Here is a 15775-nt window from a genome sequence, read left to right as displayed (position 1 = left end):
ACCTGGAATGTTTTGATAGTATATATGGGGATTATATCTGTGAATAAATTTGTTTTTTACAAAATTCAATAAGAGGTAGTTTCTTAGAAGCTAGATACAGTGTGGAATCTAAAACCGTTTCAATCAGCATTTCTCGCTTTGCGTCATCATATCCATTGTTCTATCTAGAACTCTGAATGGATCTCTGTACGACTGATCCGTTGGAGTTTCATAGTCGGACCCTCGTTCTCATTTCACATTTAAATATGTGAAAACCTCTCAGCCTGTGAGCTATGCAGAGCCAGCAGTGGGCCTTAGGAGGCCTGGAAGGTGTGCTGGTCCCCTGGGTCCCTCCCAGACACCATCCCAGTCTGGTCTGTAACTGTGTCTCCATTTGTATCCAGCGCTGCTCCTCCCGCAGGAAATAGGAAGAGCAAGGCTTTCTCCTCCAGTCTCACGGGCTCCAAGTGCCCTGGCACGGGGGCAGCAGCCGCCCCTGTCCTGGCTGCCCAGCGGTGCCCTGAGCAAGACAGGGTGGCTGCCAGCACACGGAGGGGCCCTCCCTCCTGCCCCAGCCCCTCCCACTGTGCATTTTCCCTTTTGCCCCTGGGACGCTGAGGTCGGTGAGGGAGGATGGAGCATGGATGGCCATTGGCCAAGGAGTGGAGAGCCAAGGGCGGCAGGCGGTAGCCCTGCCTCTGTCTCAGAGGGTGACCCGGGTCGGGTCGCCTGCTGGAAGGCTTCTCTCCGCTGCTTCCGCTCCCCGCCCCCCCCCCCCCCCCCCCCCGCCCAGGAGTTCCCAGCTGGACCAGTAGGAACTGGAGCAGCTGTGGCGTTCGCTGTCCCCGTGTTTGGGGCTGGTGCTTGTCCTCAGATGCCCTTGTTTGGATTCCTGGGGGTAGGGTGACTGCAGAGTGACTGCAGAGGGCTTCAAGGAGGAGGTGACACTTGAGCTGGCCTTGAAAACTGGGTGTCTGTAGCTGCTACAAGGATGAGGCTCTGTAGGGGGGGCTCCCACTGTCCCCCAGCTATTCTAGGTCCCTGCTGCCCAGCCTGGGAGCGGTGTCCTGGGTCTGCCCAGCACTGGCATCCCCCGGGGCCTCACTCTGCTGCGTGAAGCATCAGGTTGGGCGCAGCCCAGGACCCTCTGAGACCTGGGTTCAAGTCTGGCCTCACCCGGCTGGCAACTCCTCCTCTGGGCCCGTTTCCTCCTCTATAAAGAGGGGTTTCCGACAGAGCACAGAGGTGTACAGAGGGGGCCAAAGCTCTCAGCCCAGCTCAGTGGACGGAGCCCCCACGCCCCACTGTGGGGTCTTCTTCTCTCCCTGGACACCCTCACTTTGGGCATTTTGGCTCTTTGATGCCCGGGCCTGTAGCCTCCCTGGGAATGACCCGCCCCTTACCTGTGCCCCGAGACGGAACGCAGAGAAGCCCAGTGCACGGAGTGGGCACTCGGGGCCAGACCCTGGGCTCAGGCGCCAGCACGCCGCATGTGGGTGGGAGGAGCCCTGCGGCGAGAAAAGCTTTGTGTCCAGCCAGGGCAAGCGCCCCCCACTCCGCCGCCCCCAGCCTGGATAAGCTCCCTGCGGGGGGCCCTCCGACACCCCGTGCCCTCTGCATCTCTCTCCAGTGTCCTGTAGCTGCTACGACTGTTTTGGTTTCTGCCAAAGAGAAAGAATAAGAAACGCGGCCGCAGACGGAGGCAGGCTGGGCCGTGGGTGCCTGGAGCGCCCGCCAGGACTGCGGGTGGAGGCACCCAAACGAGGCGCCCGCCCGCCGGCCACGGGCTGGGAAGCCTCTGTGCCGCTGTGTGGTGGGGTGCATTTGTGTAAGGATAAAGTAAATGTTTTTGGCACCCCTGCTTCTTGTCCCTCCCCCTGCACCACGGAGTAGGTGTGTTAAAAATAATTATTAAACTTTAGGCCACAGGAAAAAAAAAATAGTCAAGCTCAAGAAAAAATGATGGATTTCAAACTCCTCAGTTTATTGAAAGCTCTATTCCTTATAAATAAATATGTATATATGATACACACGTGTATGTATCTGCTCTTTTATATGAACCACTCAAAATAATTTCATAAGTCATTCTTTATTTAAAATTGTTCTTTCAGATATTCAGAAATTCCATAGGTGGTGGCTTCAGTGGAATTTTCCCCAGAGTAAATTTCTTGGACTGAAACTGCTCTAGTTCTTCTGCCGTTAGTTGATGCTTGGGCGTGAATAATTCGTTAACTGTTGTCATGCTACTATTTGAGACAGGAAGAGAGGTAGATGTGCTGCTATTTGCAAAACTGTCACTGAATGACTTGGAAACAGTAGTGTGAGATTGTGAGCCTGGATTTCCAAAGCCAGCCACCGACCTGCTGTTTGTGACGGCTGGGGCCCCCGCAGCTCCAGCAGGGCCTGCTGCCATGGGAGCTGGGAAGCCTGGAAACCCAGGCAAGCCAAAACCTGCAGCTGCTGGGGTTTTGAATGAAAACGAAGCAGCAGATGTGATTTCAGGTTTCCCAAATCCAGGCACCGGAGTAGAAGTAGTGACGGCAGGACCGGGAAAGGGAACAGCTCCAAATGCGGGCGTGTTCCCGAACACAGAAGGGCTTCCAGAAGGGGCACTGGCAAATCCAGAGCTTGTTTTAAAACTAAAATTTTGAGCATTATCACTCATGCTGTTATTCACTGGAAAACCTACAAATAAACCAGAAAAAGAAAAAAAAACCTATTACAGTCAGAAATGTGGCCATGTTAATCCCCACTTTTTCCCCCCTCATTTTCCCCTTATTCCCGCCATGTTTGGATGTTGGAAAGAGATTACAAGGGAGAAAAGTAAAAACGAGAAGCTAGAACAAACCCACTGTCTTCCTGCTACACCGACCTCACTTGCCCCGTGATTTACCTTCACTCAATGAGGCGGCTTTGAAAAGCCTCAGGGATTAGCGAGTGCTCTTACACTTCTGGCTTGTCCATGCCCCGCCCCCCATCTCACTGGAGCTGTCACTTGCGGAGGACACTATGCTGTTATACAGTGACAAGGAAGTCCTCAAAGGTGCTGCTACCACAGCTATAAAAGTCTTGAAAAGCCACTCCTAAAATATACTTCTAAAGCTTGAGCCATAGGGCCTTTCAAAGAACAGCCCAGCCCATTCTGGCCCCCCTTTCACTAAGGCTTGATGAATCAAATTCTCTCAAGCTCCATTATGGAAGGCTGTAGAATTTGCAAGGCTGACTTAAAATGGTGCTTAACATACCTTCAGGTTTTACAACTTGAAACCTATAAAATCCTATTTTTCAAAATCAGTGAACTCCTGCATTACTTTATCACTTACCTGGTGGCCCAAATGCTGCTGTTTGCCTACTCCCAAATCCAAACGTAGAGGTTGCTTGATTTATTCCATTCTTTATATCAGAGAGCTATAAGAAAGGGCAAATAATAAAGTACTTGATGAATAATTCTCAAGTACCTTTCTATATATGTACTTTAGAGCCAAATTTAAAATTTAAAATATGTGCTTAAAAACGTGAAATGTTTAACATAGAAAAATGCCCACAATATGAATACAGACAGAAAAAAGTACACCAACCTCAAAGATTAAGAGTCAATTGCTGATGAATTATGGTTTTAATTTTAGTTATGCTTTTAAATTTTTCCTAGCCCTGGCTAGTGTGGCTCAGTGGATTGAGTGCCAGCCTGAAAACCAAATGGTTGCCGGTTCGATTCCTGGTCAGGGCACGTGCCTCGATTGTGGGCCAGATACCCAGGTAGGGGGCATGTAAGAGGCAACTGACCAATCTCTCTCTTGCACACTGATGTTTCTCTCCCTTCTCCTCTCTCTAAAAAGTAAATAAAATCTTTAAAAATTTTTGTTTTCTAAATTTCAATGAATACATATTAAAATGAGAAAAATAATTTTTAATAATACATTTCAGTATCTATAGGCCGATATACATTTTTTCTTAAAGATTTTATTTATTTTTAAATAAATAGAGAGAGAGGAACGGAGGGAGAAAGAGAGGGAGAGAAACATCCATACCAGCCAGGGCTTGACAGAAAATTTTAAGTTTGCTTTCCAACTTGAAAGTAAAATTCTTGCAAAAAAAGCAATACATAAGAGAGACACTTCCTTCCCTTCAGCAAACTTTCAGGTACTCACCAAACCTGTTTTAGGTGCTGTGCTTAGACTTTTCAGTTCATTTACCCTATTCCTCCACTGATTTATTAACTGTTGGATGGAATTTAGCTGGAGAGAGAAGACAGAAAAATGATGAGTCAATATCGAGTGTTTATTTTCATCTCTCAAACAACTTCACATCTTTGCCAAAATTACAGAAAGTTTATGAAACATTTTTACGGCCCATCACTTGTAAAGTTCGCATTGACCCGCCCCTGTTTGCCAAAGATATTCCAGCTCTAGTCCCCTCTGCCTGTTCTCCAGCTCCTTGAATCACCCGGTTCAGAAGCACAAGTACCTGGCGGCACACAGTTAGTTGTATTTGGGTGGGAGAAGAGCGTGTGTGCCAGTTAAAACGCATGATCATGACTGTAGACAACAACAAAAGAGTTTGTCATTTCCTTTAGCACAAACTTCCTCAAGCTGAGCTTTTTAATTTTTGATATTTGACATGTGAGAATGTTAATCTATATAATCGACTGCTTTATTTCACTTTATTTTTCTAACATTCACCACAGTATCTGCACCTAAGAGATGCTCTATAAATGTTTGCCAACTGATGAAAGGGTTTGATTTCTGGGACTGATTGTTGGATAATTTGTAATAAAATAATGACATTCCTAGTTAGTACAGTCAAAATATATTATCACCATTTTAGATAACCAATCAATTTCAAATAAAGTAATTTAGAAAATAAAAATAGCCTTGTCTTGAAAAAACTGTAGTCCTCACCCACTTTACCAAAACAAGCAAGCCTCTAAATATGGAGAAGGTAGTAGTAATTCACAGCTAATCTGTTATTGAGGTAGATGAATAGGAAACAAACTTACATAGTGCTGTAAGTTGTTGCTGGCTAAGCAGTTATGGTATTCAAGTCTCAGCTCCTCTGGTGAAATGTCAGTGAAACCTGAAGTGAGAAATCAATTGGAATCTTTAAAATAAATGCCAATATTTTTGATAGAATAGTAAAGCTAAAGGGGCGAGACAAGAAAGTGCACTAATGTTGATATTAAGAAAATTTTCATAATCATAAGGAAAAAATTAGAATAAAATGTAGTTGGTTATTATCTTTGAAGGGGAAGTTCTTTTTCTAAATATAAATGGAGAGGAAGAACTAACAGAAAAAGAAAGTTGACTACGTATACATTCAAATTTCTATGTAGAAAAATACTCTCTATGTCAAACTATAATAAGCAAAATTAAAACGCAGATGATAAGCTGGGAAAACCAGAATGGCGACATGACAGGAGAAGAACTAATGTTAACATATTAAGAGTTTTTACAAATCACTGAGAAGAGTAAGTTAATATGAGCAAAAACAACAAACAGCCAACTCACAAAATTTTCAAATAGCCAATAAATAAATGAAGTAAAAAAGTGCAATTTAAAAATACAACTGAAAATTAAGATAAAAGCCTTTACTCATCAGACTGGCAAAAATTAAAAGTGAGTATTATTTATTGGCTTTAAGAATTTGGCGAAGCTCGGTGGGACTGAGCATTGGCCTGCGAACCAAGTGTTGCTGGTTGGATTCCCACTCAGGGCACATGACTAGGTTGCATGTCAGGTCCCCAGTTGGGGGCGCGAGTGAGAGGCAACCACACAGTGATGTTTCTCTCCCTCTCTTTCTCCAAAAGTAAATAAATAAACAAACAAACAAAGAAATAATTAAAAAAAAAAAAAAAGAATTTGGTTAAGTGGCTCTGACCAGCGTGGCTCAGCTTGTCGGGCATTGTCCCACAGAGTGAAAGGTCGCCAGTTCGATTCCCAATCGGGGAACATGCCTGGACTACAGGCCTGGTCCCCAGTTGGGGCATGTGTGAGAGGCAGCCAATTGATATTTCTCTCACACATTGATGTTTCCCTCTTCTATCCGCCCACCCCCCCAAAAATAAATACAAGAAATCTTTTAATAAAATAAAAGAAAAAATGTGGTGGACAGTCTCCTAAACTGCCATTGAGGGGACTAAAAATGTACAACTCTTACAGGAGGAAAATTGTCATTAAGCATCAATTGCCACAGAAATGTTCACACCTTCTGATCTTAATAGCATTGCTAGGACTTAACCTCAGGAAATAATCAGATGCATTGAGTCTGTTGCAATATACCGCCTGGGTGTAGTAGAGGACGAAAACCTGTTCTCGCACAGATATGTAGCTGGAAAAGAATGATGTTAACGGCCTTTTCAGATAGTTTGGAATATTCTTCTTTGACGTCACACCAGAACTTGACAGGTGGTAGTTTCTAAAAGTTTAGCTCCAATGTCGACTCAAACTTTTTGTACTATCACATTCAATTCACTGGATAATTTTGCACTTCGAATGGACTTTTTAGGTATGTATAATTTTGCAACGTTACAGATTAAATATTTGGAAAATACTGGTTCACTGAGTTATCGAGAACTCCCAAACACGGCCAAATGGTCTTTTACAATATCAAAATATTCATATTTGTTAATGTCACTATCCATCTCATCAGAAGAGACTTTATGTATCGAGAAGTTATCAAGCTCACATGAGAAAAAAATTTCTCCATCATCTAATATTCACTTGAAAGCTTGCATTTTATCATTGTCAGTTGTTCTCTATGAAGTAACGGGCTCCCTTCATTTATTTTTAAAGAAAGCGTCACCAAATACTTAAGTCAAAATAACCGTAGTTGCCACTTATTCTTTCATTAGCCACTGTTCTGTGGGGGAAAAAAGTGGCTGGTTCAGCTCCCAAGTCAAACGAGCACACCAGGACTTTCCCTTCAAACACCCATCACGCTTGATTATGTGGCAGAAACAACTCTGTGTGTGCTTCCCATTTGGTCACACAGTATAGTAAAAATGGTTTGCACTCAGAGGTCAAGATCTCATAAAATTAAAAACTTCTACCATTTCATTTCGGACATAATCTTAAGCCAAAAGGACATTAACCTTTTTCATTGACTACTGTTAGACTTTGTGACTACGGTTTATTGTTTCTAGCTTGATTTACACTAAGATATAAGGGGCTTTACTCATCGATTTTTTTGCTTCAACTGTGCAAATGTCAACACAGTGAAAATGGCAACTCGTGCATTAGGATTATTATGAAAAGATTTTTGAACTCGTACAGCTCCTGCAAGGGTCTCAGGAACAGGGTTGCCAAATTGAGCAAATAATAATACAGGATGCCCAGTTCAATTTGAATTTCAGACACACACACTTGTAGCATAAATATGTCACCAATGTTACATGGGTTATTCATATGCTAAAACATTATTCTTTGTTTACCTAAAATTGAAGCTTCACTGGGCACCCCATATTTTATCCGGCAACCCGACATAGGGATCTACGTCCCACACTTGGGAGGAACTGCTTTAGGGCATTCGACAGGTATTAGGTTCAATGCTGAACTGATTTTACAAGGCTAATACTTCTTTATTTTCTTTACAGAAAAATCACCAGCTGGAGTTCTCTTATTTCCTTGTTTTACTTATTGTCTCCTTCCCTCAAGAACATAAGCTTCATAAGGGAGGGATCTTGCCTATCTTGCTCACCAACATATCCCCAGCACTTAGAATAGGGCCTGGCACTAAAGAAATTCGGTGAGGATCTGTTGAATGAGTACCGAAGCAACTGAGGAGTGGTGTGATGCAAATGCTTGCAGAGAATGAGCAGGCAGAGCTGAGACAGAGTACAGATGCCAGAGTTCTGAGGGAGTGCAAGGACTGTCATCCGCTAGGAGCCTGCTATTCACTCAGGACCAGCCAGGTGGGCTTAGCAGTGTGGCAGTTTAGGTTGCAGCCCAGAAGGAGCTTTAGAAACTCTAGACAAAAGAAAATGGGAAGGGAAGGAGTATTCTACAGAAGTGTTATCCCTGCAGCCCAGCTAAAGCTCCTGACCTTCAAACATTATCTCCAGGATAGGCCTTCACATGCTTTATGAAAAACAACTACCCTTAAAAGGAAAGACAGGGAAGAAAGAGCAAGCAGAATCAGACAGCTAAGGCCTTCGTGGCAGGCAGGATATGACTCTTCTATTCACCGCAGGCAGCCAAGAGGTTCTGAAGGGGTACCTATGGAGAGCCAAGAGAGTAGAGCCTCTGCTTGGGCTTACAGAATTAGAACTGTGGTGGGTCCTGATGTTACTATTTTCTCATGAGAACCACATATCTTAAAAGAACTATACCTTTCAACCTCAATCTCCGAATCATGAAGTTCTGCTGCAATGCTCAGGCACTTTAAAGAATGTCCAACCTCTCCTAACTACAGCTAAGTTCGTGGTTCATTTCTTTATTTGGCAGGGTCTCGCTTTTAGAGAATCAGAGTTGTAAAACGTAGTTTAAAAATGTACAATTTCTCAGTTACCTGAAAGGCAAGATACGTTTCCCTCTGGTGAAAAAACGGAGAACGGCCACTGACCAGAGGACTCCCAAACGACCACATCTTTTCCCATTTCGTCCCTGACAAAGAAAAAGAAAATAGTTTTCATCTGCTTATTAAAATTTATCTTTTTCTCATTTTCAATGATTGAAATGTTAAATTGTAGTAAATATATAATTTTAGGTTTCTCGTTATGTTTTCTCAAGTGTCCTTTAAAGCAGAAGTTACAGAACTATAAACTACATTTCATGTGATAGATACAATATTAAAGAAGTTCATAATTTTGCTTTTGCAGTACACGGAACCATTCGCTAATTCATTTCATTGAGAACAACTGTGTCATACATAGATTAAAGAACTAAGATATAATAAAATACACAACACAACTTTAATGGTTTTTGTTCATTACCATCCACATCAATGAGTATTTAACTGGGAAAGACAGGAAGCACTCCGTAATATAGAAACATCACATTTTTAGAGAACATTTTGTCTAATTCTCACATTTTGCAAACGGGTGAAGAGACCCACAGCCATGCAGTTCATTGGTTGGCAAAGCTGTGGATAGTATCTGCTCTAAATTCAATCCCCTCCTATGCCGTCCAGAATGCTATGATTAATAAAATCACAGATACTACAGAGAATCTATACTCAATTTAGGGTTTCTGTAACATCAAATATAGGAAGAACGGGTTCATTTGTTTCTTTTCTTCTTTTGAAACGTCAGTAGTTTATGGTACATGGCTCAAAATGTTTACTACTGACCGACTTCTAATTTATGGAAGTAAAAGACCAACAAATACCTATATTGATGTTCTGTCCTAGAAGCCAGGAGCCGAGGGTAGTTACAGAGAGCCAGGCACCGTTTTGGTACCAGTCACAAATTCTACTACAGATGTTCTCGAGAAATGATAAGGAATTTACTCTACAATAACGAAGGAAACCAAATGCAACCAATTTGAATGAGGCAAATGAAGTAAAAGTTTTAGAAAGAAAAATAGGAGATGATATGTGACCTCTAAGATCACAAGTTGCTTTAAATTACCTCATCCTTTTTAAAGGTCTCATAACTTACAACAGATTTAATTAAGCAGGACTACCTTACAAAGCTATTCACAATACAGCGTTATCAACAAAGTGGAAAAAGCACACTGAGCTCTGAGAAGACACTGTACTGATACGGAAAGATGACGCATTTTTAAGCGAAATAAGATCTAGTACGATATGTATTATACCCATTATATTACATGTATATATGCGCGCAAAACGTGGTTACCTCTGAGGGATAGGATCATGGGTACTTTCTGCTTATTCCGATTTTTAGGTAATGTATTACTTCTTTTCGAAAAGCAAGCGAATGGGTAACTTTTCTGAGGGCTTTCACTTACAGGAATTCGTTTTCGTCTTTCGGTGCGTAAGAGCTGGGTGAAGAAGCAAATGGGTTCTGAGGTGCTCCAAATGCCCCGTTCCCGTCAGTTGAAGCTCCGGAATCGGAAGAACCGGAAGATGACTTCCCTTGCTCTCGGCGGCCCGCACACCCTGTAGATTGGGACAAGCTGGATGAGTCTCTCTGGCTCGAGGCATTGCGCCCACGTCTGGCACGACCTGGAATAAACAATAAAACAAAACGATTTTACCGGCAATTCATCTTTTAAACCTCTGAAAACATCATTATATTTTGCTTATTCCATACACACATTATGCAAAGATCCAACACTTCCACTTACGGAAAGTCACAAAACTCTTCATTCTGACTTACATAGTTCAGTGTAATATCAACAGATCGCATAATGGCCTAACTGCATTTCTGTTTAACAAGATTGAGGGGACTGTTAGCTCTAGAAAAATAATGATGTGTTGCTAAGTTCAGCTGACATAGGCTTATTAAGTGAATAACTGCTTGATGGTGGAGTGGATGGAAGGCATATATCCTAAATCATGAATTCCTTCAGGATCAAAAGCTCTCTTTCTCAGTCTTGGCTTTCCCACTGGGCCCGATATAGTAATAACCTCTGAAAGATGGGGAGTGTATGAAAAAGTCTGTTGAGCATAAACAATTAGATTCCACCTCCTGTCCTTGAATAGATGCTGAAATCTATTTCAGTCTTCCCTTTCGGAAAACACATACCCATGGATCTTTCAGGGGGAGATTATAAAGGGAATTCACATGGGAATAATGCATTTGAGTTTCTCTATTACGAGCATATTACTAATGTTTCATAACCACCAAAATGAGCCAACAAGACTATCCTTTCTGTCTCCAGTTATCACTTGAACTGTCTCAACTACTCATCATTTTCTAGTGGGGTCTAAGATAATTCACCTTGTTTCTCACTGAATTGCAGATATTCCATTAAGTGTAATAACAAGTGGAGTGATGGGAAATATACTCCTTATGAAAACTGATCTCCCAACTCTAAAACTACTTAATAAAACCAAAGAGAAAAGGCAGCAGATAGCTGAACCAGATCCCTCAAGTAGGGATTAATAGCATTCTCTTATTCTAAAGCTTTAAATCCGTTGGGGAATGACACAGCTCAAGAAATTCAAGTCATCTTTTGAAGACAGCTTTGGGCCTTCACACTTACTAATGCCAGAAGCATTCACTTGCTGCAGGTAGCTAAATAACTGTTTCTTTGACACAGTTCATTACACACTTTTCCCTCAATTAACCTGTCCACTCATCGTTTATTTTCTAATCACTACATTTAGTGAGTCTCCACAGAATGTCAACTATGACATCCCGTGGTTAGTGGAAGTCCATTCACATTTACCCGACCCCGAGCCCTCATTTTTGGTTTGGGATATTTCATTAGACCTATTGTGGTAATGCACACAGACTGTCCTCAAGAAGAGGCAGCAGGTGTGAAAGCCACAATGCGACTATCCCAAGGCTGAAAGGGCGGGAGAGTGCGTCGGGGGGAGCCAGCATCCTGCGACACCTTTCAGGACCAAGTTCCAATTCTAAGAAAAGAAAAATACATCTTACCTTTAAAGTCTTGTGTTGTATTGTGTTTTCGTGTCTTACCTTTCTTCGAAGACAGCGCTTTTCGCACCATCCGTAACTGATTTAATGAAATATTCTGAACCCTTCGGAAAGGGCTTAGGCCCGGGGAGCAAGTCGACGTGCCCTTCCACGCCCCGTTCCCTCGGCGCCCAGAGGTCTTCATTGGGTATCCTATCCTCCCAATTTTACCCCAAATTTTAGGAACATGTGCGTCTGAGCAATGGCTCTGTACGCTTTTACTATATTTCCAAAGAAGTTCGCGACTTCCCCAGAATTAGGAGCCCTGACTCGGACCCTGGTTGCTAGCCTCTCCCTGGAAGCAACGTTGAGTAAAAATTATATTTGAGTCAAGGGCCAAAAAAACAACTACTCATAGGAGTGTACAAAAGCAAGGCGGCGTCTGGGTCGCCCTACAGCAAGTCTCCCAACCACTGCCACTCACAGACACTGTAGCTTTGACACGTTAAGTTCTACCTGAAACTCGTTGCTTGGCAACACCAGAACCAAGCCCCTTCTGCCTTTGTTCGCTCATCAGACACCAGCCCAGCGCCTCACACGCAGGAGAAAATGGCAGAAGGAGACCGTGGGCTGGGCTGTGCCCAGCCCCTTTCGGGACGCCCATTAACTACCGGCTTTCTTGACAGGGAAACAAATCCAAATCAACTCACTGTCTACTGAGCAGATAAATGTCCTACAGTCTTCTCTGATACCCAAATGAAACATAATTAGTCCACCAATTATGCAGGAAACAGGGAGCCCAGAAAGCCAGCCACTAAGTTAACTTACTTCGCCTGTGGCACATTATTTGAAATATTGCAGGAAGAAGAATGGGTGAGGATTAGACATCCCATGACTGAACTGTGATGAACCACCATGATGCTTTCACCAGCATGAGCGAGAGCAGGGTCTTCCTGGCTTCTGTCATTCCTGTCATTGAATGCCATAAATGTAATTGACCCCCCCAAATCAATGCAATCAGCAGACTCTTGTATATCAGTTCCACCTTCTAAATTTGGTAAGGAGGCCAGCTGGTGTCTCTTCTGCTTCAAACATTACTTAGTAATTTTGCTTCAAGTTTCCTTGTGCACTGCTTTCATCTAAATCGCTTGCTTAAATGGGATTTAGGGAGCTGTGCTGAAATAAAGTGCTACTGTCACAGGATAAAGGATAAATAATGTACACACATCTAGGGAAAAAATTAGGTTTTGGAGAACCAAAATAATCAGAAGGTTAGGGTGTATGAGTATAACTTGTAGGCCATTCTTGCTTCTGTTTCGAGGCTGCTGCTGGTAAAACGGAGTCTCTAAAACAATTACGTTTACTAATGCCAATAGTACAGCATTTACAAAGTCCTTTAGAAGCAATGCTGAAGTTATAAGTTCATTCAGTTTATCAAGTGCCAGTAAAGGAATGTTTTTTTTTTTTTCTAAAAGATCAGCAAATGTTGTGGTCTGAGGGAAGACTGTATTCCAAAGTGGGCTGGGAGTTTCACTGGGGACCCCTGTGGAACTAAGAATGGTGATGGAGAGGGTGGGGATCCCATCCAAAAGGGGCTGGAGAGAGAATATTTCAGTTTCTTTTCACCCTGTGCTGGTCGTGGGGGGCAGGGAGGAGGAGGAAGAGGAGGAGGAGGAAGGCCTCTGTTGTAAGGGTTAAAAATGGGATTGGTGTTGTTTTACTATGGCACAACTGAGCATGTGAAGGCGAAAGAGAAAAATAAAATTTCTGCCAGGCCAAGGGAGAGAGAGCTTGTTTACCAGCAATAAAACAAGGATGGGAAATGTTATTGGGTATTAAGTCAAGATCTGGACCATGTTAGAGCTAAGTTCTAGGACTTCAAAACTGAGGCTAGCCCAGAGACAATTGTAAAGTGATATAAAAAAAAAAAAAAAAACAAAAAAACAAATCAGACACCAGAAGCAGAAAGGACATAGGACATACTTCTGAGAGATGCTGCAGTTTGTCTGAAGTGCAGATTCATGGCTTCAGGGTGATGGGTTGGCAGGATAAGGGCATTGTGGGAGAGGCAAGACCACCACAAAGCCAGAGGACTGAGACAAGGACTGAGGAGCCAGGCATTGGCCTGGGGTAACATCACCTCTTTGAGGGTAGAGGTTGTGGGCTGTGGAAGTAGCTTTCTTCGTGGCCTGAGTTATAGTGGCCCTTAGACAATAGCAAGAGAAGGGCAATTGGAAACGGCAAGGTTTTTACCAGTTCTGCACTGTTGTGGTGAAAGCGGAAGCTACAGGCAGAAGAGGTTAGGGGACAGGTGCCCCTGTCCCCAGGAGATCCAGAGAAATTAGTAGGCAACTGGGGCCTCCATGGACATCTGAAGCTTTCCCCCTAATTTAGGGGAAGTTTCATAGAGCCTCTCTAGTGACAGGTGGACTGCATTGGGTGAACAGAAGACAATGAAGAAAAAGTCTAGACATTGCAGCCTCCAGTCCCCTCCCCACTCCTCTTCCTCAAAGCAGTCACAGGGATATTCAATGTGACATGTTGGTGGTGAGATGGAAAGTTCCTTAAAAACACAAAAGGCACAATTCAGCAGTCATGTGCTCGTTGAGGTTGGTAAAGAAAGAACTGTGTGTGTGTATGTGGTGGGCAAGGTCCAAAAAAGGGCATCCTGCACCGGTTGTGTTAGTAAATCGCTGGGGAAACCTGAATGACCGTCAGCAAAGGAGAGGTTAGGTAAATTACGATACATTGGTACAATGGAATACTACACAGCTGTTAAAAGGAGGTAGCTCTTTGAATCAGTTTGGTCAGGATATCAGAAGAGGCTTTGCGTATTCCGTGACTGATCCAGGATGGGTACGCAGCCCCGATCAGAGCCAGTGAGAGGCTGTGAGAAATGCTATTACAAACAATACTATGTAGTTTTATACTGGTCTCTTTCTTCCAAATGCAACAGTTTCTCATATACAGGGGTGGGCAAAAGTAGGCTAACAGTAATAGTAAGTAATACAATAATAAAAAAACAAGAATGAACTCTTTCTCGTACTCCCAACTGTAATCCTCCTTTTGCGCACCCCTGTGTTCATGTACAGTCATCCGGTGGATCTTGTTAAAATGCAGTCTATGATTCAGTAGGTCTGAAACGGGGCCTGAGGGTCTGCGTTTGTATTCAGCTCACAGGTGGCGTTGCCGCTGCTGGTCCCACGACCACACTTTGAAGAGCGAGGGTTCTGCGGAGGAGCGGAGCTGCTAGGCTGTAAGGGTGTGCATCTTTGACGTTGCTAGATGTTGCCAGATGGCTCTCTTACATGCTCACACCAACCCACACTCCTAGCAACAGCTCACAAGTCTCTACATTATAACTTCAATGTCTGTTATTGTTGGATTTTAATTTTTGCCCATTTAATAGGCATCAAGTGATATCTTGTTATATTAATCAGCCTTTCATGAGTACTATTGCAGTTTCTTCTTCAATAATAATTATCAACATAAACTAATATTTGGGGCAAGTAAAATGTCTCATATACCCATTTCATTCTTTAAAGCATCCTTCTTGGAAGATTCCCTCATATTTGCAAGGCTTTCAACTCTTCCTTTTTAAAGTGCTGGAAATAAAAGTGGAAAAGGCAGAACTGAAAGGATGGCCCTGGAAGGGAGCAGAGCGAAGCAGCTACCACGAGCCAGCGGGAAGAACGTCTGCTCTTGTTTCTGCACTCTTCCCTAGCTGAGTGAGGGAGAAGGAGCCGGAAGCTTAGGGGCAGAGGGGTAAGAGCTCTGTATCTTTCTTGAGTACTTCTGGATTCCTAGGGGAATGAATTTCACTTAAGTCAAGAATTCTGCCCAAATTAAGTCTTTGCCATCTAAAATGGTTACGCTCTATCCTATTATGCTTTATCCCACAAATTACATGTGTATAAGGAAAAATGGGAGCTACATGTGTTACAATGGTAATGCATGTGTATTGTAGAAAACGCTGATAAGCAAAAACAAACAAACAACTCCAAACCCATAATCTAGTTCTAGATTTTGGTTTCCTCACTTAGAAAATGAGGATCATGACAGTACCTAAGTCAGTGTTGTGAAGATTAAAGTAGTAATAGATGTAAAGCGGTAAGTCATTGTCTGACGCAGAGCCAAAGCTCATTCAAACTAGAGCTATTGGAGGTGATATCAGCGAGGTGCAAGAATAAAGAATAGGAAACCCTCAACCCTCCTTTCCCCATGGACACTTGGATTTAATAGCAATATATGGACCAACTGCCTCTGTGAAAAATCTGGAACCCAGTTAAGAGGTGCTTATACTCCAGGCTAACG

General features: G+C 43.0%; 1 protein-coding gene across 1 annotated transcript; it reads right to left on the bottom strand.

The window, feature by feature from the left end:
- Nucleotides 1–2086: 2086 nt before the first annotated feature.
- LOC150001460 (nucleoporin NUP42-like) lies at nucleotides 2087–11666 on the bottom strand. Its single transcript, XM_090286875.1, has 5 exons — nucleotides 11525–11666; nucleotides 10033–10101; nucleotides 8482–8576; nucleotides 3303–3387; nucleotides 2087–2664 (listed from the first exon to the last, which is right to left on the bottom strand). The coding sequence occupies exons 1-5, from the start codon at nucleotides 11664–11666 to the stop codon at nucleotides 2087–2089; spliced, it is 969 nt and encodes a 322-aa protein (XP_090143001.1).
- Nucleotides 11667–15775: the final 4109 nt, after the last annotated feature.

Source organism: Furipterus horrens, unplaced genomic scaffold, assembly GCF_987537825.1.
Source record: "Furipterus horrens unplaced genomic scaffold, mFurHor1.1.pri manual_scaffold_9, whole genome shotgun sequence".
Classification (NCBI taxonomy): Eukaryota; Metazoa; Chordata; class Mammalia; order Chiroptera; family Furipteridae; genus Furipterus; species Furipterus horrens.
The sequence above is the reverse complement of the archived record's forward strand: the minus strand, read 5'-3'. Positions and strand labels throughout refer to the sequence as shown.

Excerpts from the sequence above, each read along its gene's own strand:
- LOC150001460 (XM_090286875.1), bottom strand. The coding sequence starts at position 11,666 with ATGAAGACCTCTGGGCGCCGAGGGAACGGGGCGTGGAAGGGCACGTCG. Across the intron at positions 10,102-11,524 it reads AGCGCTGTCTTCGAAGAAAG|GTCGTGCCAGACGTGGGCGC; the intron begins GTAAGACACGAA and ends TGTTTATTCCAG. Across the intron at positions 2,665-3,302 it reads AGCAGCATTTGGGCCACCAG|GTTTTCCAGTGAATAACAGC; the intron begins GTAAGTGATAAA and ends GTTTATTTGTAG.